The 26,119-nt window shown below is 39.1% G+C and overlaps 1 protein-coding gene across 4 annotated transcripts in view; it reads left to right on the plus strand.

Moving 5' to 3' along the window:
* MYLK (myosin light chain kinase) overlaps positions 1-26,119 on the plus strand; it is a 227,777-nt gene that overhangs the window by 140,523 nt on the left and 61,135 nt on the right. For 3 of the 4 annotated variants that reach the window (XM_062607068.1, XM_062607069.1, XM_062607071.1), the window contains 5 exons: positions 605-851; positions 9,467-9,547; positions 9,906-10,795; positions 21,470-21,586; positions 23,888-23,974. In XM_062607068.1, coding sequence (XP_062463052.1) covers positions 605-851; positions 9,467-9,547; positions 9,906-10,795; positions 21,470-21,586; positions 23,888-23,974 — 1,422 coding nt within the window. The remainder of the gene's footprint in view (positions 1-604; positions 852-9,466; positions 9,548-9,905; positions 10,796-21,469; positions 21,587-23,887; positions 23,975-26,119) is intronic. The other variant, XM_062607070.1, reaches the window with a different exon arrangement.

The raw sequence follows: 26,119 nt of genomic DNA on the forward strand, positions 1-26,119 counted from the left end.
CATCTAATCTTACTGTATGCCAACATTTTCCCATCACCATTACTGAGGATTCTCATAAATCAGTGGGAGACTTGTAGTATTTTTCATGTTAAGGATCTTAACCCCAGGATTTCAGAGAACTGTGCCTTGGGGGGTGGGTCTGTAGTCTGTTGTCACTGTCTGTTCCCCCGAAATCTAGTCTCAGTGTCAATCTTCTATATTAAATGCAATTGTATAAATTGTTAATGATGGTTTATTACATGAGTTCTCAGCTGTCGTAGTACCATCACTTGTCCTTAAGGCTATTCATGTGAATATTCTCTGTATTCTATATAAGGACAAATCTTCAAGATTCCTTTTAGGGGAGCTTTAAAGTCCCTTTGTTTTTCTCTTAATATAAGCCTGGCTAGAGCCAGTAAACTGCCAAATAAATGATTAATTTTAGTACCAACACAAGTTACTCCCAAAATTAAAGCCTGACTTATTTTCAATTATAAACTTATACCCTGCATGTTCAAAATAACTTTGCTTGTCTGTGATTGTTTTCCCTGAAATTAGTTAGCTTACCAGTTACATTCAAGCTTGCCTTTTCTCCTGATTTGCAAACTGTGTTTGTAAACTACAGAACCTCAGGATGGTATTCAGCCCTGGTTCATTAGCAAACCACGATCAGTGACAGCAGCTCCTGGGCAAAATGTCCTTATATCCTGTGCCATTGCTGGAGATCCTTTTCCCACTGTTCACTGGTTTAAAGATGGACAAGAAATAATGCCGGGAACAGCATGTGAAATCCTGCAAAATGAAGACATCTTCACACTGGTTTTGAGGAATGTGCAGTCTCGCCATACAGGGCAATATGAAATTCAGCTCAGGTATGTTTGCTATGAAAACAGCTTGTTCCCCTGGAACAATTAGTTATATTTACCCTCAAGTTGAAATTCCCACCTGAAGAAGACGAGTTCCATCCCATTCCCATAAATCAGTAGAGTATTAAAGGAGCAAAATATTTCTGAGGGATATAAAGAACCAATAAAGAGGAGAGAAGAAACACAAGAAAAGTCAGAAAGAAGGACAAAGCAGTACAGAGTTTCCTTTTGGGAACCTGAGAAACAAAGTCTTGTGGCAGCAATATGGGAAAAAAAAGGGGGGGGGGGGGGAGATTCCAAGCAAGGGAAACCACAATCAGTGTCATTTATGATTTTGGAGCTATTTTTTATCGAGTTTGACATCTCTCCAGATATTTTAAAGGATCCATGCTTTCCATGGGAACAATCTGACCAGGAAGGGCTGTTCCACAAGATTATAATCCATACCACTGAGGAAAGAAAGGACTTCCTGGTCGTGTTTGAATTTTATGTGGAAGTTGTAGTTGTCTTTTTCTGATGAAATGAGGTACGCTTATGCTTTAAACCTGTTGTCATTCCTGCAGAATTTGGAAGAGGTATTTTGAATTTTATTTAATTTATTTTGTCTATTTATTTTGTGGTAAAATAACTGTTCTTTAAATGATTGTCATGGTTTAAGTCCAGCCTGGTAACTCAGAACAACGCAGCCACTTGCTCACTCCCCATTTCCCCCACCCCCACTTCTGGAGGGATGGGGAGGAGAATCAAAAGAGTGCAACTCCCACGGGTTGAGATAAGAACAGCCCAGTAACTAAGGTATAACACAAACCACTACTGCTACCACCAATAATAATAATGATAAGGGAAATAACAAGGGGAGACAACATAAAACTAAAAGAGGAAAAAAAAAACATGAACACAAGTGATGCACAATACAACCGCTCACCACCCACCAACTGACACCCAGCCTGACCCAAGCAGTGATCTGGGACTTCCAGGTAACTGCCCCCAGTTTATATACTTGGCATGGTGTGCTATGGTATGGAATACCCCTTTGGCTAGTTTGGGTCAGGTGTCCTGTCTCTGCTTCCTCACAGCTTCTTGTGCCCTTCCTCACTAGCAGAGTGTAAGACTGAAAAAGTCCTTGATCCGGAATAAGCATTACTTAACAAAACCTAAAAGCATTGGTGTTTTATCCGTATTGTTCTCAGACTAAAGTGGAAAACACAGCACTGCACCAGCTGCTAAGAAGGAGAAAAAGAACTGTTACAGCTGAGTCCAGGACACTGAGGAATCAGATTTGCTGGTTCTTTACCTTGTAGAAAGTACCACAACATTCTCCACCTCCAGCCTTAATTACATATTCCCTCTGTGGTTATAGAAAACTTAGTGTACAGCTTTAAATCGATGTTATCATTTGTTCTATGCTATTTACTGTGCGTGTAAATGTACATGTAGATTTATTGCCTTACTTGGCTAATATTTGTGACTTTCTTAGAATTTATTTAACCATCATGGGCATTTGAATCCGTTACACTGGAAGAAAATTATCTGTTCTGCTCCACATGCTAGTTTTTTTAGTCCAGATGGACTAGTCTGGCAGGCAATTTAGACAGATAATGCCAAGTAGTGTTAGCACTGCAGTTCTGCACTGCTTGCACTTGCCTGGTTTATGGTGGGTTTTGTCTTTTTCATGCTATAAACAAGTTAGTTTAATTTCATATACTTCAGTCTAGGACAAAAATTAGAACTGAATTCTCCTTTGCTTGACTGCAAACAAATTACTCATGTCTTCCTAATCCAAGGAAGGAGGGCATATTTTAGTAAATTTTACCCATTTAACCTCTAAACAGTAAGTTTATTTTTATAGTTACACTTTATTTTCCAGTCAGCATTGCCTGAATGATGGACATGTCACTATGTAGTTGCCTAGCTCTAAAGTATGTTTCCATAGACTACCACAGGCAGCCAGAAACTATCATCAGTGTATTTTAGTATTTAAAATCAGACGAGGCATTCACTTTTCACTAGAAAAGGGTGCTTCAGGAAAATGTAACTGCTTATAGCAAGGTTTCCTATAATGAAGTTTTTCTGCACTGAATTTCAGGTCTTATTACTAACATCTATGTAAGTAGAGCTATATGTACCATAACCTTTTTGCAAATAAGCTCCTCAGTAGCTTTAGACCCTTTGTGCTCTGCAATAAATTAGAATCATAGACTCATAGAATAGTTAGGGTTGGAAAGGACCTTAAGATCATCTAGTTCCAACCCCCCTGCCGTGGGCAGGGACACCTCACACTAAATCATGTTACCCAAGGCCTCGTCCAACCTGGCCTTGAACACTGCCAGGGATGGAGCATTCACAGCCTCCCTGGGCAACCTATTCCAGTGCCTCACCACCCTTAGAGGAAAAAATTTCCAGCACCTTGTTGTTTTTCATGTGCCTTAGCATGCCTTCCAGGAGAACCTGCTCCAAGATTTTGCCAGGCACAGAGGTGAGACTGACTGCTCTGTAACTCCCCGGGTCATCCATTTTCCCCTTCTTGAAAATGGGGGTTATATTTCCCTTTTTCCAGTCATCGGGAACTTCATCTGACTGCCATGATTTCTCAAATATGATGGCCAGTGTCTTCTCAACTTCATTTGCCAGCTCCTTCAGGACCCTCAGATGGATCTCATCAGGACCCATGGACTTGTGCACGTTCAGATTTTTAAGATGGTCTCGAACCAGTTCCTCTCCTACAGTGGTCCAAGGTCTTCATTCTCACAGTCCCTGCATCTGCCTTCCAAGACTTGGGTGGTTTGGTCAGAGCCTTTGGCAGTGAAGACCGAAGCAAAGAAGTCATTCAGAACCTCATGAAATTGTGAAATGACTTCTTTCAGAACAATTGGCTTGTTTGCAATCGCCTAGGTCATCTACAACATTCATAATGCTGATCTGTGCTAGTCATGTCTACATGTCCTTGCATCTAAGAAAAGCATTTTTGGGGATCAGTGGCATGTCTGACACTCGACTTCTGGCAGGATTAGAAACACCAGTTCAATTTCATTAAGGTCCCTAACCTCTACATAACAGAGGAGGCCAAACTGGGAGAATTCCTACCTTTTGATAGCATGTTTCCACACTTCGGTTTGTGTGCCTGGACATCCTGATGGTGTCACTTGAACTGAAAGAGAATGAGATATTTCAGCAAAACTTCAGGGGTAGAAGTAGGAAAGAGGAAGAACAAAGGAGAGCCAAGAAGGTTTTGTGGAAGACTTTGTTGGAGGACTTCATTGTGGCTGACTTAAGCAAGTCAACCTTAATGATCAGGTGTAGCTGGTGATTACCCAGGCCAAATTCATCATTGAAGACATTTGTCAGTGTCTGACAGTATCATGACTCTAGAACATACAGAATGTACACTTGGAAAATAAATCATTTCAGAAAATTAGCAGAGAACAATCTGGCGGGGGGGGGGGAGGTGGTAAGAAGAAGTAAAGTTGTAGCTAGAGAGCAGCATGCTTGTTTCAGTTATTCCCTAATCCTTTTACTGGAGAAACAGCCGGGGATCATGTTGGCTTTTTTCTAATCCATAATAAGTAAAGATATTGTGCTGCGCTCTGAGCAAGGAGAATACTGATTCCTCTTTTTACCCTGCTGTCATTTGTAAAATTACAGGTACTTTTTGGGGAAAAGAAAGCCATATGCCATATGCCATATACATTGTTTGTATACTATTGTATGACAGAGAAGTAACTGCCTCAGGAATACCCAAGGAATCAAATGTCAGCTGTATAACTTCAAGCTTGCAATAGAGCTTAGATAATTTTCAGCAGCAACTAGTCTTGTCTAAATAGGTGTTGAACTGCCTGTAGTTGTCTTGAATACTTGATATAAAATTGTTTATATATTTAGAAACAAATTTAACAGTACCTTAGAGGAAGAGAGCTGTGTTTAGTGTCTTTCTGTCAAAAACTCCTACAAAGTCCATTTAAAATAAGGAATAACTGAAAAACCACGAGTCAATTCACTGAAGAGTTTATAGAAAAGTTGACAGTGGGCTATTTTTAAACATTATCATTTTATTTTGAAATAAATGTGCAACTCCTTTTCATGTGTTAATTTTAGAAGCATGCTGCATAGCTGCCTTTAGGGAGTCATTCTTTCTCCAACTCCTTTAATTTAGTTTGGCCATGGTTTCCTACCAGTGTTAAATACTTTCCAATTTTCTTCTGCATTATTCTTGAGCTCTAAATTCTATTCTACTGCCACCACAATTTTCCTTTGTGTTGGCTGCTCACAATTTAAAACTCTGATCTTAAAAAATTGGGTTTAACAAAAGATCTACTTGTCTCTTGTTAGTTCTGTCTCCTTTCATCAGAGTAAGCTGACAACTCTGTGTAGCCTAGGGTGATCCTAGTGTGATCCATCAATGGCTGCTGGTTGGCTTTCTGTCTTACCATCCCTCAGCATTATTTAGAATATGTGTTTGCTTTGCCTTTTACTACATAGCAGAATACTAAGAGTGAATTATACAAAGATGATCACTGTAGACTTCTCTGGTCTTTGTTTCAGACACAGAACTCTGATTCTCCACATTTGCATTCTTCATTTTAATTATCTTGATAATGCTTCATTGAGGCTGTTATTGCTCAGGCCTCAAGGAATGGTGCTGCATAAATATAAAAAGAACAACAGATTCACCCATTACTGTAGTTCATCTATTGAAATTTGAACAATTTGCAGCCTGCAAAATTCCAGCCCATGCAGTTGAGGGGTAACAAATCAGTCAGAATCTCCATGAAACAATCATCTGTTTTGCTAACCTTTGTCTTCTCAGATGCTGAGTATTTCTCTTCCCCCCCACTCCATCTTCCATAAAAGTCTAGTTAGTGTTAATTATTCTTATTTAAAGACTTTTATAATCTGATCAAAATCTGAGGTAAACATTTATCTTATAAATCAGTGGTACCTTGAATACTCTGTAATTCAGGTTATATAAAAAGCAGTTGTAAGTTTACATTGCATTACACTGAAAAGTAAATATGGTTCCATCTTTCTGTAAAATACAGTTTGCAAACCTTGTTTTCTGCTATGAACACATTGTCTATTTGTAGGAAAGATAACCATGACTCCTTCCTGTTTCATTCTCCCACTTAGTGCTGTAAAATGAAAATGTTTGGCTTTTCAGGTATAAAAACTTTTTGGCCAAACCCTTAAGTGAGGTAAATCAGTGCATCCTTTTTGAAGTCAGTGGGGCTGCTCTGCTTTGTGTCAGCTAAAGCTGTGATCCAGCAGATTAGTTGCATCCTTTGGGGTTAAAGCTTCATGGACTCTACGTTCTCTTAACTAACACACAAAAGAGTTGCAAAACCTCGTTCTGAGTCTTTCCAGTTACGTGCACTGAAGCACCAACTATAGCTAAGGATCAACTGCTTTGCCCCTTTCAGTTCATTCTTAAAAAAAAATGTAATTTACTCTGCAATACCTGTTTCACACTTTGTAGGCCAGTAGGAGTTTTTCGTATGCCCCACACTATAATTAACAGCGCTTTTTTATCTCTTCCTCCAGAGGGTGCTTCCTAGGGACATAAAGACAATAAGTCTCATCTAAGGTTCAGTGAAAGTATTTGAGGAGATTCTGCCAAGAAACTAGTATTTCAAGATATTTTGAACATAAAAGCCATTCCAGGGAAAACTGATCCCACAATAGGACAGAGAGCTATTTTTAAAATTGCTTCAGGCTTTGCAGCTGGGGTTTTATTTGGTTTTAGTATCTGTGGGGGTATTATTATTCCTTAACATTTTAAAGATAAGTCCGGTGTATGGGCATTCTACAGAACAATCCTGCAAAAGTCAACAATTCCAGACACTACTTTACAGCACAGCTACTAAGCGTAGGTGTTATCCATTTCTATCATTATTCTACAATAACAGAGCCACTAAGACCTGTCTTTGTCTGTGGTTTTGTTGATAAAATGCCAACATGGAGAACCTCAAGTTTCAAAAGTAATATTTTTATTGCTAAGATTCAAAACAGCAGAGATATGAAAGACTTGAAGTGGTGCTTGGGTATTACAAAGCTCTGTTTTTCCTAACTGCTCTTATGTATCTTGTCTAGGTTCTGAAGTTGCGCAAATGTAAAAATATTTACAAAGTTCCCAGTATTAATCTTGATTGAATTTAGCATCTAAACCATCCAGTCCTTCTTAATTTTTCTTGGCTTGTTTCTCTTTTTCCATCTAGTGAACTCCAAGGTGGGTCAGTGCTATTAACTTTACCTTTTTAGTCTCTGCAACTGCATCCGGAGACAAAATTATGCTCTCCCTGCTCCTCAAATCAGTAACTTGCCTTGATTTCACTGCGAGCAGGACTTGCCCTGAGAAGGCTATGCTTTTGAACAGGGATATAATGAATTAGACACAGACTCAAGGTTTGTATCCAGTGTTCACTTGAAGCAAAAATCATAATTAAGATCAAAAAACTAACTTCTGAATCATTTTTCCATTTAGGTACTTCTATGTCCCACTGTTGCCATAATTTGTAAGTGCTTCCCAAGGTTTTAAAAATAGAAAGAACAAAATGCTCTCCTGTTTTCTTACCCCTCCTTTACTTTCCAAACCCTGTGAAAAATAGCTTAGTTTAGGGAGGTTTACTTTGCTTTCCTTATTTGCTCTTTGCATATGTGAAGAATTTGCAGAGGGAAAGATACGTTGCAGAAATGGGTCCTGAAGAAATGCTATTATTCTTCACAGTGGTCAGGACCACATTCAGTACCCCTAGATCCCTCTCCTGGGAGAGTGCTGTCTCTGTTACTTTAACCTCTCCCACTGGTGACACAGTTCTTGTCGGCAAATATTTTTGCCATATGGTCATGACAGATGCTGAGCAGTGGTGCCTTCTAATTTGACGTGTGCTCTAAACTGTCTATACTTTAACATGCCTGGCTTCTACTTTGTCAGCTCCGGATTGGTTTTAAGATCTTCTGGTAAACCAGGAGCCTGCTGATAGCGCTGTAGCGCTGGTGAATGAGAAAGTGCTTGATCTGTTTGATAGTGAGTCTGATTGTGGCTTTCAGTGCTTGGATTTCACTGCTTGGATTTCACTGCTTGGATTGCTTTCAGTGGCAGTTTCTAGTGTACATATTCAGATTTGTTGGATATAGTGTGTTGAGCACATTTCTCTGGCTTTTTGTTAATCATCTTAAGGTCAAATAAGAGGTCTTCTACCAGCAGGGCCTTTACTTTGCAATTCAGTTACTTCGGTTAACCCCACCAATTCCTTCTTGGCATGAAAGGCTTGATTTTTGTACATTTTCTAAGGCAAAAGAAAGAAATGGAAATTTATATGAAAAGGTAATGGCACTAGTTTCTTTTATAAAGACATAACTTAGGGATGTATCTGCGTTAATGATCGTGCCTGCTGTGACTTCATTGCCAGTTGCAAATGGGTAAAATTATAGTTTATTCACCCAAACAAGATCGTATCTAGGAATGTATTTCCAAACACTAAAAAAAAGGCCAGAAAATATGTTTATGGCAATCTAACAGAAAGGAACTCCTGAGTCTGTTTTAAATTTCAGGAAAAGGGGTACTTGAAGGTGCTCTTACCTAGCAAGTCTTTTGAAAGCAAAACACAGCTAGAAAAACCAGCCTCTCTTTTCTTCCTCCCTGCAATGCACATGTGTTTTGTTCATGTCCAGGAAATGTTTTCAGTAGCAAAAACTATTTTTGTTTGAAAAACAAAAATCATCCAGGAGTTTCTAGTCCATTTACAAGTTTATACTTAAACTGGGAAGGATGAAAGTTTTCACTAATAAAAGATATCTCTAGTCCCTATCAGTTCAAGTCTGTTTTTTTTTAACAGCAGTCAAGCGAGCGGTCGCAAGAGTTACACAACTGCTGCCCTGGGGGAGTTAAATTTTGCTTTTGGCATCTCCTGTGTTAAGTGGAGAAAAGACATTTGGGGCTAGAAGAATGATATATATCTGCAGGAGGGAGGGAGTGGCAGGGGTGAGGGGAACACTTTAAATGAATTCTTTAATGGGAGCCCTTTCCAGAAGGCATCCATGGTATTCCTCTGCAAAAGGAAGAATAAGTACTCAGCACCATATATGGTGACACTTTTATGTTTTTTAATATAAACATGTACAGGCTGGAGCAATCCATGAGATGGGTTTTGCTGATTGGCTGGGCCAGGGGGGAGGGAAGGAAATGAGACCCTGCTTTTAATATCTTAACATTAGAAAACTTATGAGCTTGGGTTTGAATAAATAAACAGTAGGCAGAGCTGGAAAGATATTCAACTTCGCAAAATAGCCCCTTCCTCTGCCTTGATTTTCCAGCTTTGTTATTTGTTTTCCTTTAGTTTGTTTGTTTGCAGCTGTTTCATTCTGTAAATTGCTTTGATTTTTGTTCAGGGAGTATATTCATCCTAGTGTAGATAGCAACAGAACAGTAAAAGCTAATTGAGATAGCTTGGCACCAAACATAAGAGAACCAATCCGTTCAGTCAACCACCACAATGCTGGGCATAGGAAAGGAAGATGCCACACTGGGTTTGAACTTCTTTAGTGCAAAACACAAACACTTAGCTCAGGAAAGTTACAATTTTGGAGGGAGACACCTCTGCTTTTCTGATTTTACTTAAATGTTTCAGGAACCAAGTTGGAGAATGCAGCTGCCAGGTGTCTCTGATGCTGCGGGAGACTTCAGCTTCCGCAGCAGAAATGCTCAGAGAGTGAGTATTTTTCCCAGGGACTTGCATGGGTGGGTTCTATTTTTTTCTCCGTTAATTCCCTGCCCTTACAGACCCAGGCTGGCTGCTGTTCAACCTAATCCCCAAATGTGACCCAACAAATTGTTTTCATCATACAGGCTAAGCACGTTGTACCAAGCCAGAGTAAAGAGATCTTTTTTCTTTGTGCCCTTATATGGCTCCTGAAGTCATCATTGATGCAATAAACTAATGGAGCGTGCTCCTCTAATCAACCTCCCCTTCTATAAACACATTTTGTTCCTGCTCTGAGATACTTCTCTGACATTTTTAAACCAGCCCCTTTCCTGGCTCTCTCTTTCTTTTCTTTTTCGGATCATAGTGGGAGGGAATCAGCCAGCTCTGGAGAGCGAAGAGATGGTGGAGATCATGGTAAACTAACATTTGGTAGAACAAGTGGCTTCAAAAAGATCAGCAGTGAAACCAGAGCAGCTGAGGAAGAGCAGGAAGACGTCCGAGGTGTGCTGAAGAGGCGAGTGGAAACTCGGGAACACACAGAGGAGAGCCTGAGGCAGCAGGAAGCTGAGCAACTTGATTTCCGTGACATTCTAGGCAATAAAGTCAGCACCAAAAGTTTTTCTGAGGAGGAACTGAAAGAAATCCCAGCCGAGCAAATGGACTTCCGAGCAAACCTGCAGCGGCAGGTCAAACCCAAGACCTTGTCAGAGGAGGAAAGGAAGGTTCATGCTCCTCAGCAGGTAGACTTTCGCTCTGTGCTGGCCAAGAAAGGCACCCCAAAAACCCCATTGCCAGAGAAGGCACCACCTCCTAAGCCAGCAGTTACAGATTTCAGATCAGTGCTGGGCTCAAAGAAAAAGCCACCTGCAGAGAATGGTAGTGCTAACACCCCAGCACCAAATGCCCGCACCAACTCTGAAGCCCAGAATATGACTCCTAATTCTCAAGCCCCTGTTGCCAAACCAGCAGTGAAAAAAGAAGAGAAGAATGACAGAAACTGTGAACATGGGTGCTCAGTAGTGGATGGCAGAATAATTGGGCAAAAAGCTGAAAATAAAGCACCAGCAAGCAAACCACCAGCAAGCAAAGGAACAGCACCCTCCTTTACAGAGAAGCTTCAGGATGCTCAAGTAGTAGATGGTGAAAAATTGGTCTTACAATGTCGGATTTCCTCTGATCCCCCTGCAGCTGTCACCTGGACTGTCGACAGCAAAACCATCAAATCATCGAAGTCCATTGTCATCTCCCAAGAAGGTAAATTAATCGAATTACAAGCCAGCTGGCTGGCACACTTATATCCAGCTCTTGATTAATAATATTTGGTTCATTAAAGGTAATGCAATACTTTATTTAAGTCTCCTGCCAGTAACTGTTTCCAGATGCATCTTTCTTGTTATTTCAGTGGAGTACACAAGGTACAGTATTGTTTGACATTTCTTGCAGATTCTCCTTTAACAGCCTGCAGATGTAATTTTTATAAAGTTGAACTTCTTGCATTTTTAAATGCTGTTTACATAGCTAATGTTGTTTAAGGAGCTGGTACATGACGTTTATTTAAGCTGAACTTCAAGGATTTAGAACATTGAAAACAGAATAATGTTACTGCTGGTTTACATATCCTAATTTAATTCTTCTGTATGTTTAATATTTCAGGCTTTTTATTGCAGTAACGAACACAGAGGCAAAGAGGGTTTGAGTTATAGAAAGAAACTACTACAACTTCAATTTGTACAATTAAGATCAAAGTTGGGAATTGAGTTACAGTGTATTTAATGCTCCCAATACAGTTGCTTTTGCTGCCTTTACAGACACTGAAATATTTGACCTCCATTGGCCTGATGACTGTTAACTAATTTCAAAACAGTACAGAGTTTAGTAAAAGTCAAATTGAATGATTTCCTCATGTTCAACATTCTGGATAACCAAACCCTACTATACCAGTTTTGTATGAAAGTTACCTTTGTATCTAAAACAAAACATATTTTCCTTGGGACAAAAATAGGGAGGGTAACTAATAATGCAGAAAAACTTCTTTGCTTCATATCTGTTTCATGATTCATCAGTTTCAACTGAGGGCATTATATGTAGAAGGACACTGTCTTGCATGTTGTCCTTCTACAGAAGTTAATGTTCACAGTAAGAATTATAGCTTGAGAAAGGGGTCTGAACTGTTAATTTTGAATATTTTTTCATTTAATCCAGACTATTTTCAGTGTTATTAAATGAGAACCAAATGAATGCACACAATGGTTCACTACAACCAGTGAATCTTTGTGCAGTGTTCCAGGCATTGAAACATGAGTATTCTTTTAAAGTGAATGTAGTCAGAAACAACATGCCTTCCGACAGGGTGTGGAAAAAAAAGGTACCTGAGAACTACATTAAGGGGTTGTCAAAGGAAGTAAATGGAGAGAAGGAACTGGTAGCAGGTGTATTGTGTCTGGCATGAGTCTGAAGTAGCATAAAAAATGTATTTATGCATATATGATGATTTTCACCAGTGGGGACTTTATAGAATAGGGATAATAACTGTCATGTATATGAGAAGAGATTGACCAGTGGAAATGCCATCCTTGTAAAAAGGACTGATAGGATCAGGAAGGTGGGAGACTGCAATTTTATCAGCCTTGTAACTGGAAGCATAATGTCAAGGGTTTTCTTGGAGCTGCTCAGATTAAAAAGAAATTGTGCATCTCCAGGTTTCATGTCTCCAATCAAAGTACATCAAATAGATAGCATCACTCTATGAAAGCTTCTCAGCTATAGTGGAGCCTCCTAAATTCCTGAAGCTTTAGTTTTGTGGTGCTGCAGAAAGTTGTCTTCTTGATGGAAATAATCTGAATAATTGACTGTTACAATCACCCAACTTACATTCCCTTTATAAAATGGTACTTGGAGGTGAAAATCCATTGTATTTGTGTTTACAGTGAAGTGATCCTCATGTACATAAATGCTCTACCACCTACCTGAGTCGGGGATGTGACTTACCCCATCCAGTTTGTCTGGGCTAGGTGACAGTCATAACACCCAGAGCTGGCATTTTGTCAGGATGTCACACTTTAGCAGTGCTTTCCACTAAGGTAAAGAATGAAAGTCACCAAGGGATAAGGAATCCACTGTTTCAGGAAAGCTTGTGCAAGGAGGAAAGAGACTGTCTTTATGTTTGAGTTGTACCTGCATTATTGCACTAGGCATCATGCTTAGGTAGTCAGTATTACCAGTACTTCAAAGTTAAGGTTTCTTTAGCAAGTATTTGCAGAGGATCTTAGAAAGAAATACTACACAGGGAAGTAAACACTACATTTTTCTCCTTTAATGGAAAGAAATGGAATGAAGATTAGACCTTTTTTTTTTTTTTGTTAAACCTTACTACATACCCTCTGGTACACTGAGGGGATGCATTGCATGATGGTCAGCATAGTAGGGTTTTCCTAACAATACCTGCTAGCCTTGGCACTTGAAGAGCAATGTGTTGTTGCTCTCCCACTGAGAGATGCTTTCATGCCAACTGTTAAGTAATTAACTAGGTATGCATTATACTTAGTTTAACTAAGGTTCTAGTTTTCTTAGAGATTGATTTTTCTTTTTCCTTAATTAGGAATACATGAATAGTTCATAGAATCATAAAATAGTTCAGGTTTGAAAGGACTTTCAAAGGTCATCTAGTCCAGCTCCCCTAAAATGATCAGGGACCTCTTCAACCAGATCAGGTTCCCCAGAACCACGTCCAGCCTGGCCTTGAATGTCTCCAGGGATGAGGCAGCCACCACCTCTCTGAGCAACCTGTTCCAGTGTTTCAACACCCTCATTATAAAAGCCTTTTTTCCTCATGTCCAGCCTGAGTCTTCCCTCTTTTAGTTTAAAACTGTACTTCTGGGTTGAAACCATTACCCTTGCCCTGTCACAACAGGCCCTGCTAAAAAGTCTTTTCCCATCTTTCTTATAGGCTCCTTCTGAGAACTGAAAGGTCACAATAAGGTCTCCCCAGAGTCTTCTCAAGGCTGAAAATCCCCAACTCTCTCAGCCTTTCCTCACAAGAGAGGGTTTCCAGCCCTCTGATCATTTCTGTGGCCCTTCTCTGGGCCCTCTCCAGCAGGTCCATATCTGTGATGTACTGAGGACTCCAAAGGTGGACACAGTACTCTAGGTGGGATCTCATCAGAGCAGAGTAGAGGGGCAGAATCAGCCTATCTTGAACTGCTGGCCATGTTTCTTTGGATGCAGCCATGATACAACTGACTTTCTGGGATGCAAACACACATTGTCTGCTTATCCACCAGTACTCCCAAGTCTTTCTCCTCTGGTATTCTCAATCCCTTCATCACCCAGCCTTTACTGATACTGGGGATTGCCCCTACCCAGGTGCAGGACCCTGCACTTGGCCCCATTGAACAACATCAGGTTCACATAGGTCCACCTCTCAAGTTGAAGTAACCAAGGGAGGAAAAGGAATAATTACAGCTACAGACTAGAACTGAGAAATAACAAATTCAGGATGAATATCAGGAAATGCTGTTCAGTAGAGAAACTGTATGGATTAGTCTCATAGAAACTTTTTGGAGGAGCTTTAAACATAGAGAACATTAAAACTAGATGCAGTACTCAGCAGCCCAATGCCAAAATCCCAGATTCTATCTTTTGCACCAAATACTGAAAAGACAGGTTCATCATGCCACAGGTGTCACATCCTTCAGTAGCAGTGCTTTTGTCCAACCTTAGAGCAGTATTTAATGGGCTCTGCAGATAATCCCCTAGAGTCATCCTCAGCTAAAAGAAGGTTGATTCTGTGGGGAAGGGAGGGAATTCACAGCAAAGGGACTGAGCTCACAGTTACAGGTTTAGATCTTGCAAAGTTACCTTTTATTTCTTTAGTATGACCTTGCTCCTCTTGTGTTCAACAGCAAAATCCACTATGAAAGTGTATAGACTGGGTCTGTTTATAGCTATTTCACCAACTGTTTTTGTGCCACTGTGATGTTCGTTGGTGACCACTAATTCTCACTTAAGGAAAATTTTCCAGATGTATCTCACAGAACAATGACTTACTTGTTCTTAGTGAGCTGGATACTAGGAAATCCTCTATCTAGGGTGAATCATGTCTATCTGCTTCATATACTACAAGCCCATCTTAATGTGGGCTACTGGCCCACAAACTGTTCAATGAAAGTAATACATGAATCTGCAGAATGCCAGGTACCTGTCTTTTGGAAATTTAATTCAACCTCTCTGTCATTGCCAGAAAGCAAAAGGAGATAGCAGTTTGCTGATCTCCTGGTGCCACATGTATTGTGAAGGTAAATACATAAAATCTGGTTTGGGAACATGCCCACCTGATAAAACAAGTGGCATATTTCGCCAAGAAGGGCAGGCTTAAAAGGATACTTGTGTGTAAGAAGTTCACAGGGTAGGCAAAATGACTAGTGCTTTTATGTAGTCACCCACTGAAAGTAACTTTCCCTGGCATATTTGTCCTAGCTTATAGTAAGGCCCTTTACCTGTTAGAAACAACTCTATGCACGTGTCTCCTCTGTTTCTGAAGGAGCTAACACTACATTAGTGTGCAACAGAAGGATGGCTGTTAGCTCCACTTTGGTACCATCAGAGAAGCCTGAATTCAAACACCAGGATCAGAATAACTACTGATTGGTGTGGTCTTTGGCAAACGGAAAATTAATTCCTGCTCCAAAAAAGACCTTAATCTTCAGGCATATTCATGCAGTATTTGTGCTGTATTCTAGTACTTAATCTAGAGCTTGCAATATATTATTTTATTCCAGGGTTAAGTTTAAATTAGCAATTAGAAGGCAGAATCTGGGCAGCATTATACTGAATGCGACAATCACAACATAGCTAAGATCAGTCTCATTCCTTCCATTTTACATTTCAACTATTAATACAGGTTTGTTTCCCTTTGAAATATCAGTCTTTTAATAATTCCCCAAATAGTATCCTGTCAGTTGATGGCATGAGTGATTTGTTCTTAAAGTATCATTTTTATGACAAAGTGATCTCTAACACCATTTTTCTTTTATGAACATGTCTGATCTCGTAGGTGTTTATTAATGTTTTGATTTTGTATTTTTCTTCTTTTAAGCACTTGTCAGAGCATGGTTATCTACATTCCTCAGACTGATATTAATGTGGGTTTTGCCTGTGAAATCTCAAAATAAACATTAACTGTACAGAAAAAGACAAAAGAAGGTACTCACAAAGTAGAGCATTATGCATTTATACAGGCAGGTGAGATGGTGTATGGTCAAGAAGCAGTTAATTTTAATATGAGAGAGTACTGGGGGTTTTTAAGAAGGCTCTAGCAGGCATTACAGTGGAGTTAGACATATAAGGATTGAGTAGAACAAGCTTTCTCACACAAAGAACTTTTTGAGAGCAGGAACCATTTTGTTTTAATATTATATAGAACTCAGCATAGCAGTGCACTTTGCTAGTGCCCTCTTATGTGACACACTCTTGAATAGAAAATTGATAGAAAATTTTTGCATGGTTTCAAAATTTGTTCTAGAAGATGACAGTGAAAGGGGTTCAGAAGCTGGCATCTTTACTAGACTGGAGAATTGAGGAGAATTGACAATGAATAGAAGCCCGAAACTGCAAACCTGCCATTTTTTAAGCCAGCTTGCTGGGTTTCTGGGGAGTAGACTTAATACCATGTGACTATATAGGTTTTAGAAGAACTTCTTACTATAGGTTCAGGTAGCAGTGGTGGTATAGCTTAGAAAATGCCCAAAGTTTGTATTGCTTTGTGTAAGACAGCATTTTTTAATTTCCTAAGTATCTTGGCAGCAAAAAGAGTTGGTAATCTTGTTAGCAATAATACCTTAACAACTTTCTTGTGATTCAACACAACTCCTAAATCTTCCTGTCAGTTCTTCAAGTCTGTGTCTGTGTCTGTGTCTGTCAGTCTAATGAGGATCTGGAACTCTTTCCATTTCCTTCTAATTGACTTTGAGCAAGAGTTTGGTGTTTAATTACATAACTGCTGAAAGCAGGTGGATTCTGCAGCTTCAAAAAGCTTCTTCAGAAAGTTTAAGGCTAGAGAGATTGTTGACCATCAGTTCTGACACAACTTCATGTTCGTCACGTGCCACAGAATTTCCCTCTGTACTGCCATTTTTTGTCTAAATCATCCTTCTTCCAGAAATGCATGTAGTATAAGTTTAAATGTAGAAAAAAAGACATTTATTATTATCACTAGTAATTTCTTGTAGCATCTAATTGTTCTTATAAGTGCTCTCGTTTTAAATCACGAAAAAAAAAGTGTCTAATTCTAATGTCAATTATTGATTTTCTTCTTCCATACACTTGTTACCTTTCTCTGCTAAACTAAAGAGTCCAAAACTTGACGAGTAAAACTGTCACTAACTTTCTCTCTGTAATGCACTTTACTAAGCCCTTGAAGGCTTGGGCTTGTTTTCTTTTCTTTTCTTTTTAATACCTCTTCTTCAGCTGCCATTTGTTGTTTTATTATCTTACTTAGAAAACAGGCAGCAGAAACATATGTTGGTATCACCATCAGTGAGACAGAGGTCACCTTCCTATCAGTGTGTTTACTAGAGGATATCAGTCCCCCTTCAACCTCACGACAGTGAAGCTCATGTTTGTTACTTGTGTATTAAACCCTTAAAGCTTCTGAAAACAGACCATCCCTTTGCTGCCCATGGATGCTTGTCATTGAGTGAATAGGACTCAGCTTAACAGGTAAATGAGATGGTTTACGAGGACTGCCCTCTTTTCTTTCTCTTTCTGTCTTTTAACTTTTCCAACACTGTTTCTATCATCTGTAAGTTCCTAAAAATTAATTTGTGAATACCTCTACATCACAGATTAAAATGATAAATAACTTTGGTCCTAGTCTGATCACAGAGGAAGTCCACCAGCAACATACCAAGTGATGATTTCCTATTGTGAGTTCTTCATGAGATCTTTATTTTGGCAGCTTGAAGTCTTCCTAAATAAATGTAATTAACATACTGATATAGCATTAATGACAAGCATAATAATGTGAGATAACACAAAGACTTCAGTAAAGACAATTTACACAGATACATTTGCCAATTAAATCTGTAATTTCATGAATAATGAAAGTAAGTTTCTCAAATTGTTTTCCTTAAAGCTTAAAACCCTTGCCAAGAATTGGATTTGACATTTTTTCTTCTCTGAAACTCACCTGAGTTTTTTCACTGCTTTGCCTGTTGTTGTTGTAACTATAGCCAGTATTTTCCAGATCAGTCCACTTACCATTTTTAAACAAGTCTGTAACACTAGAACATACTCCTACTTCCCCAGACAATTTGTGATTTCTTAGAAAATTAATACTGTGGGCCAACAAGTTCCTTAACAAATTCATTATGGCTCCTAGGCACAATTCCTCACAGCCTAGTATTTATTAATATTGTCTAAACCCTCCATACTACTTCTTTATCCCATGGGATAAAGATGAGAAAGACATGAATGTCAGTCTGTACCATCGATACGAGTCAGGAGGTTGGCCAGCTAGATGACCGTGCAGAGAATTACACTTAGGAGCTGCTTTTTGTTGGTTTGTGTATTAGTTTTATATCTGAAGTTGACTTTCTGTAGAGTTTCATGGAAAGAATGCAGAAGCCCAGAGATATTTTAAACTGGCTTGCACTATTTTTGACTAAGTCAGAAAATCCTTTAATAGCTTAAAATTCAAGGGAAAGGTTTTGTGTATCTAAACCAGAGCCTTCAGTAATCTGTCAGTTTCTGTGGCTGTTAAGGTCTTTTCTAGAGCTGCAGCAGTTCGAATGTCTAAGTGGAAGATCCCAGTATTCATTTTTACTCCAATTCTGCAATTTGTGACAGTGTTTTAAAGGCTCTCTGTGGACTGGTTCCTAAAAAAATGTTAGAGGGATGGGGGGAAAAGTGGATAACAGATTCTTTTAGCTGACTTGGATTTGTGAAGGGGCAGGATTCAGAATATCCAACTTGAGTAACCAGTCTGGGCTTTCTTGTAATTGTGAGAAAATAAGATTTTTTCAGGTCATGAAGGGGTTCTTCAAAGGAAATACCAAATACTTCATTGAAAGACATTTGGCCTTCAAGCCCCGGGAATTGACTGTAGGTCTAGATCACAGAACATAGGCCTACTGGGGAGTTTCCTGTCCTTATGAAATCTCATTACATTTTGCCTGTTTGGTTTGTTTTTTTTTTCTGGCTTTCTAAGAAAATGAGGTTTCTACAGACATGTAGTCCCTCATTCTGCCATCTTACTTCTGGCCCAGCCCGGTTCATACTTTTTAAGCCATTGTCCAACTTCATGGTAAGTCCTAGCAGTCAACAGTTGCATGAAAACTAGTAGCTAAATAAAGGAGAATGACCCAAGTTACCTCATTTCCCCTTCACTCCACTGAGAATACCGCCATTGAACTGGGTAGTAGCAACAAGCCCAGCAATCCCCATTTACTTTTCTCTGCTGCTCCAATGTAGTTGCTGGGGAGTGTGAATAAGTGGAGATACGAAAAGCAAAACTAACAGAGCACTGAATGCATATAGCAAGTCAAGGATCATCATGAGAAAACCCTAGCATTTGCTTCTAGATTGTAGTATAACTGTGGGGAATGACTTACCACTGGGGCAGATGTTTCTGTCTGTATATACAAAGTGTTTCTGATAAGGTGTTCACTTACATTGCTGCAGTATGCTGTATAGGCAACACTGGAACAGTGAGTGGTGACGAATGGCCTTATGTCACCTGAGTCTTTAATGAGCTGAGGAAGAGTTTTTGAGCAGGTAGACAACTCCAGCAGAAACTAAAGTAAATTCTTTGTTCCAGTCCTTTAACAATCCATTTGTCCTTACAAGCCAGACTCCTTCCTGCAGTGAGGTGGCCAGTGATCTTCTTCATATGTATGTGTCTTTGTTCCATAGTTTATGTTCCTTTGCAATAGTATTTTTAGGTTCTAATGTGTGATCTTTCCTAACCATCTTACATAGCTTTATCCAAACTCTTCGACTGAAAGTTATCTTTGGCTTGCTCTCCATTTGTCTCTCTAAACAACAGAGACATGTGAATTTATATTTGCTAGATGCCTGCAAGAATACTTTTCTAGTGTCCCTCCTCCATTTGGAATGGAATAGCAGCTTGTGACTTTTTTGGCTCTAGCCTGACTCAGGGAGAAGAGTTGCCTCAGGAAAGGCGTGTGGCTTTTCTTTTCACCGTGTGGTTGGCTGAGCACAGCACATGTGAGTGAGGGGTCAGTGCTTCTCTTCTGAGATAGTTTTCACATAATTTCTCAGGAGGAAAACAGTCATTATGTAGAGCTTCTTGAACTTGTGCAGGACAAGGAGGAGAGAAAAAATTATTTTCTTCTAACCTGTATGTGTGTCTGCCAAACCAAACTTTTTGGGAACCTCTGGAATGGTTTTTATAAGATTTGTCTCGAATAATAAACACTCAGGTTTACAATGAGAAAAAGAGAGCAAGTGAATTCCTGAAGTTCTGTTCTCTTCAAGGATCTTTCAATGTCCTTTTCAAGGACCAGTGTCACCTGTGCCATCTCCACATCACAAGGGACTTATTTGATGAGGAGCCTGGGATCAGGCACTCTGGAAGACAGAAGGCAGCCTCTAGTTACCATAAAGAGAAATGTGCCAAATAGCAAGAGATGCTGGGAAACTTTCTTATGTCTCAGGACATGGGGGAAATGTATAAAAAAAAAGATCATCTATCCAATCTTGTCATTAATTAGGAGAAACTGTGAGAAAAGTAAATGGAGGAAGGGTGTAGAGTGCATTACTGTGGCAGAAACAAGTAAAGGATGGAAAACTTCTGGACAATCTAACAGCACTGGGTGGAAGTGCACAGTTTCTGAGACTGTGGGACAGGCGAGGCTTTCCAATGAGGAAAAAGCAACCCCACACTTCACCCTCACTGTGGGTGAGGGATATTTTTGAAGGGAAAAGTCCTGAGTATTTTAATTGGGGTTCTCCCTGGGGAGCAAAGTACTTTGTTATTCCAAGCAATGCAAGTAAACCTAAGGGATTAGATTTTGCTTCCTCATCCCCTAGCTACTGGGAACAGCTTCTGTTTTGGTTCACAGAGTTATAGTTTTTAAGAGGAAATGTATTTCCCTTGGGTCATACCAAGCTTCCCTTGGTAACTACAGAGCTTATGTCACATCCTGTTTCTGCAAACCCAATTAAGTCAAATTTTGCTGTTCTGTTAGAAAAGAAATTAGAATCATAGAATCATTAGGGTTGGAAAGGACCTTAAGATCATCTAGTTCCACCCCCCCTGCCGTGGGCAGGGATACCTGATTTGTTGCAGTGACAAATTTGATTGTCACTGATATATTGAACTTTCTAATGGATGCTTTACAATACCAGCCACTTGTTTCTTTAAGTATTTCAAACAAGAAGAAAATGTCTCTCAGTGCCACTTTTAAACTTGTGCACTAAGCTTGTGAAGTCTGCTTCCACATGTAGATGCTCACAGGAGTGTTAGAGATAAGGCTGACTCAAAATACTGCAGATGGCCCCTTGAAAGAAGCCCCGGTAGTCCTACACTACTAGCACTTTTGATAAAAAAATCATCTGAGTGAGGACATCTTATCCCTGCTATAAGACGAGCAGCAGCAGAGATTCTACTCTGGGTCTTCTCTGTCCCCATCCATTAACCACTTTAGAGCTAAGGGGACAGCTTTAAGTATCCTAGGGAACAGCAATAAGATTCCATTTATCTTTCAATGTGGTTTTATGTTTTTTAGCATTAATAGGGTTCCAGTTCTGATGCTGAGTTTTTAAAGAAAAATAAAATAAAATTCTAGCAGTGAATATCACCTGTAGTAAAGGATTGGATCATTTGATGCATTTTGCTCCTTAGTAGCACTAAGGTTTTTTGTGAACTGCAACATAACATCCTTTTGATCTCTCTTTTCTTTGCATTAGGGACACTCTGTTCACTTACCATTGAGAAAGCTATGCCTGAAGATGGGGGCGAATACAAATGCATAGCTGAGAATGTAGCGGGAAAAGCTGAATGTGCTTGCAAAGTGCTGGTAGAAGGTAAGTACTTTGCTGGATACGGGAAAGACATTCCTTAAAACTTCCTTCTCCCCCCTTTTATTTCCTAATACCAGCCTTTATGAACCACATACACAAAAAAAAGAACTCTGCCCCTTCCTTTCTGTACTTTTCATCAATACATAATTTGATGTCTGTTGTAAAAGGGCATGAGCAGAGAGACAGTACAGAGCCAAGGGCTCTGGCTGCTTTGTGGAATAATGTATGTTCTCCTGCTACCCACTGTACAAGGTTAGTAGAGCAGCAAGTTGAACCCATGAAAATTTGTTTCTGGTCTGTATTCATTCTTTAAGAGCATGTAAGAATTCAGTGTGTGAGCCTGGGTACCAGTCTGCCTCAGGACTATGTATGGCACAGTGCAAAAAATAAACAAATTAGCAAGTCAACCACCCTTGTATGTCATAGTCTTAAACACGGATAATTTGCTTACTGAGGTACCCATTTTCAGCTTCAGTCATGCTGATGACACTGTCGTTTTCTTGGCCTTGGGCAAATATTTTGTCATTAAGGTGAGAGCACAGACTTAAAACTGACATGGACTTTAGTCTTTAAGTAACCAAATGAGCTTTTTATCAGCTCACCTTCTGGTGAGCTCATCCATAAATACTCTGATACTTTCCATTGTGACTGAAAAGAACATAAAAGTAAACAACGAGTCCAATAACATAGATCTTGGATACTAAGCCTTCACAACTGTCTTACAGACTTGGTAGGAAGTCTAAAAAGGAAAACCGTAGTTTTCCTAATGTAGAATGACACAAGGTAAGAGTATAATCCTGTAAATCCATCAGTAAGAGTCAGTCTTCATGTAGCTGGAAAAGGAATTAATTATACATATAATTGTTGCTCGTGCAATGTTGGACACCAGAATGACCACATTCCTTACTTTGATATTGGCTACCTTATCAGTCTTTTCCAATTCTTACTGGCATGCTGCTTTGTACAGCTGAGAAGAGTGGCACCACAGCAAACTCCAGCTATTCAGGAGAGATGACATTTGATATCCCATGTCTGTGACTGGCAGAGGGGATGACTGTTATTTTTAAGTCAGAACTGTGATCTAAAACAACAAATAAAATTGCTCCTTCTACACAGTGTGATGTCAGCACCTTAGAACCTGATTTTCATACTCAACAAGTAACCATAAATACTATATTCCCTTTGGTCCCATAGACTCAAATCAGATTAATATTTGACTTCCATTGTCAAATTAGTTCAGGGACAAATTTGTAGAATCTGAGTGTCTGAACTCAGATCTAGCACAGCCTTTGGTCTGAATTACTTCAGAATCTAGAAGGTTCTGTCTTTCCTTGTTAACTTTTTAGGAAACTTAGATGAACTTTCACACTCTGGAAACTAGAAGTAGGTGACTGAAATATGTGGTTACATGACATTTATATTATCTTTTCTCTGAAAGCTGAATATTTGAAAGCTATAAATTAATACAGCTATTGCTGAGATCATAATCCAAATCTGGGAACTTTCTCCCAACGATAAATGTCAGGATCAAATAATCTAACAAGTGGAGCTCATTAGGACTTGCATTATATGACATGCTCAACCTGAGAAAACCTTACTGTAGAAAAAGTAGTACCTTCTAGTTGTATGTGTCTATGTCATATGGGATACAGATGGAAGAGAGCTTGTATTGTCTCTTAGATGTCAGGGTGCCTGCAGTACTGTGTAGTTTCTGGGTATGAGCTGTGCAATCTTGAGAATAATGAAATCCATTAAACTTGAGTTCTGTGGTGTCTTTTGTGCCATTTTTATTTTGAATGAACCAATGTATAATGAAATCTTCTTGGAAAGAGTTAAACATACAAAGGAAATGCTACTTTTCAAAATTTGTTCATCTATATAGATCAAACAGACAATGGAACAGAAGCATGACATGGCAACAGATTCTTTTGGATGAAATGATGCTTCAAATATGCCTTTGTTTCCCTTTTCCATACACTGCCTAAAGCAGCTTTGTGCACGTTTTACTTTGTTATGTTCAGTTAAAATATACCTATCACCTTAGTTGTTGCCTTGTCTAGTTGCTTTCTCAGGTTCTCAGTTCTCCTGCTTTCATAGAGGACTTCTCCCTCTCTTCTCCCTCTTCCTTTCAGAATGTGACATTCTCCAGCAAATCTTTGCACAAAATCTGTCTTAAAAGACAAAGGACAACAATTTCCCCTAACTTTGCAGAAAGACCCCAAACAATCTAATGTTAATAGACAGGGGGGTTTTTTGTTATTGATTTTTAAATAAGATTTGCATTGTTATTTGTTTTGATTGCAGATGCCTCATCCACAAAGACCTCAAAGCCTATTGAGAAGAAGACCAAGAAGCCGAAGACCACACTTCCTCCTGTGCTGCCAACAGAGAGTAAGTAACAGTGATTTTGACTGCTTCCTTTTCAGTGGAAACAGAAGAGTGCTCTGGGATTCTGTGGTCATTCCCTTCTGTTTACAGGCATAGTATCAGAAGCTTGTGCTGTTTCTTTGATCCTTGCACATAAGTCATGTGAAATGAGTCTTTGCCTTGTGGGGATTAGAAGTGAGTGCTGAAACTGAGTTCACACCTAGCCTGTTCTATTCTCAGTTTTCCATAATGGTGCAATAAACTTATGACACAGATTTATTTTTGGATGCCTCCCAAAGAGCATAGAAATTCTTGAGTAGTTTTCTTCAAGTCATGTTGTGTTACCTGTAGATAAGATACGGTTTTACCACTGGTAGGAAAGATATCTTGACTGAAATGTCCAGTAGCTTAATCTGTCTTTTTTAACATGACCAAGAGGGGTGGTTTAGTGAATTTTACATTCCTTCTTTTAAATGCTTTACTTGCTTTGCTTTTAATGCTTTCTGAAATAACAAATCAGCTATAAATTCCCATGTTTGCTACTCTGCATGCATGCATTTGATTAAGAGGAATCTTTAAATGGTAAAGTCAGCATTATTCCATGTGTCGGCAATATTACATAATGTCGGTTTAGAAATTCCTAATACCACTTTTGAAATTAAGTGTCCATGGGATACAAACATCTTTTAAATCAAACACTGGACTTTGACGTTTTCTGTCTAAGATGTGTATCATGTAAGTTCCTAAAAAAGATGTGAAGACATGAAAGGCAATTCTGATGAAATCAAGAAATATTTTATCCAGTTCTCTTGGGAAAAAAAAAAAAAAGCAAAAACCAACAAAACCAAACAAAACAAAACCACAAACAAAAAAACACCAGAACCCAAAACCAACAAAACAAAAGACAAACCCAACCATCCCACCCACCCCCCCACCCAAAAAAAAAAAACAACAAACAAACAAAAAAAATCCCCAACCCAACCTATAATCTGATTTTCCAGCATGGAATATTTTCACCTACTTTCAGCAGGACCCAGTGCAGTTCTGTACTGATTGATGAGCACAGCTAATGAATCTGGAACTGTTGACTTACATAGAGCTATGCCCTGGACTACAGCTATTTCTGAGTTGCTGGCTGAATATTGTAATTTTCCCTCCAGCCAATCATTTGGGGGTGTGGAGGGTCAGATCATCATACTCCACCTTTGCACCTGAGCTTCAAATGCTGTAAATAATAGCCATTAAGAACAATCATTTTGTTCTTGAACATCAACAGAATGTTATAAAGCCATTTAAAGCTCTGCTGGATAGCGTTTTGAATAGTGTTTTCTATGCAGACAAATGCATATATTTCCTCTGATTCTCCCAGCAGTATTATCAATCCCAGGAGAAACTGTGAGTGGGGACCTAAGTCTAAACATGCAGATATATTACCTGATCCACATCCTGCTGTAATTACTGCTTGCTGTTGATTTTAGTGAAAATACGCTATTGGTAGCAAAACAGAAGCTAGCAGCTCTGGCTTCAGAAATGATTGGGGAAAGAACATTCACATAATGGTGAATCGTTTTCCTAAGGTTGCCTCACTGCATATTATATCAGTGTTTAAAGTCCTTCAACTTCTCATAAGTTTTGTTTTCAAAATACCTTTGAAACCTCTTCCATTTTGCACTGAAAACATCAAGGTAAACAGAGAGAATGTTAGGAATCTGGACTTTGGAATAGTTTTTGAAAACTTGGGAAATACATATTTAACTTTAAAAGGATTTGGCTGCAGAAATTCCACAGGCGGTTTTTAACATCTCAATCTCAGTCTCTGAGGACTGTAGGTATTCATCTGCCTGAAATGAGTGTTGTATTTGTATTTTTGTCAAGGGCAAAATATAAAAAACTGATCAACTTCATAGTTTCAATTTAAACTAAAATCCCTTCTGGATGTAAAGATTTTTAAGTTCCTTTCCTGAAAGGGAACAGGCTTAACAAGACACAGATTTGTGCATCTTACTGTGTTTCTCTCGAAAAGAAGGTTAATAAAGAATAACTATGGATTAAGATGTCTCAATCTAATAAGGAGATGAATTTTTACTTTGATCTCTTCCAGTCTTTGTTGCCACATTAACTAACCAACAGTCTTAGTGGCAAGTAGAGTGTGAGGAATGATGCTGAAGA

This window comes from Pezoporus occidentalis, unplaced genomic scaffold (genome assembly GCF_034315485.1).
Source record: "Pezoporus occidentalis ecotype Australia unplaced genomic scaffold, CSIRO_AGI_Poc_V1 ctg12, whole genome shotgun sequence".
NCBI classification, from domain to species: Eukaryota; Metazoa; Chordata; class Aves; order Psittaciformes; family Psittacidae; genus Pezoporus; species Pezoporus occidentalis.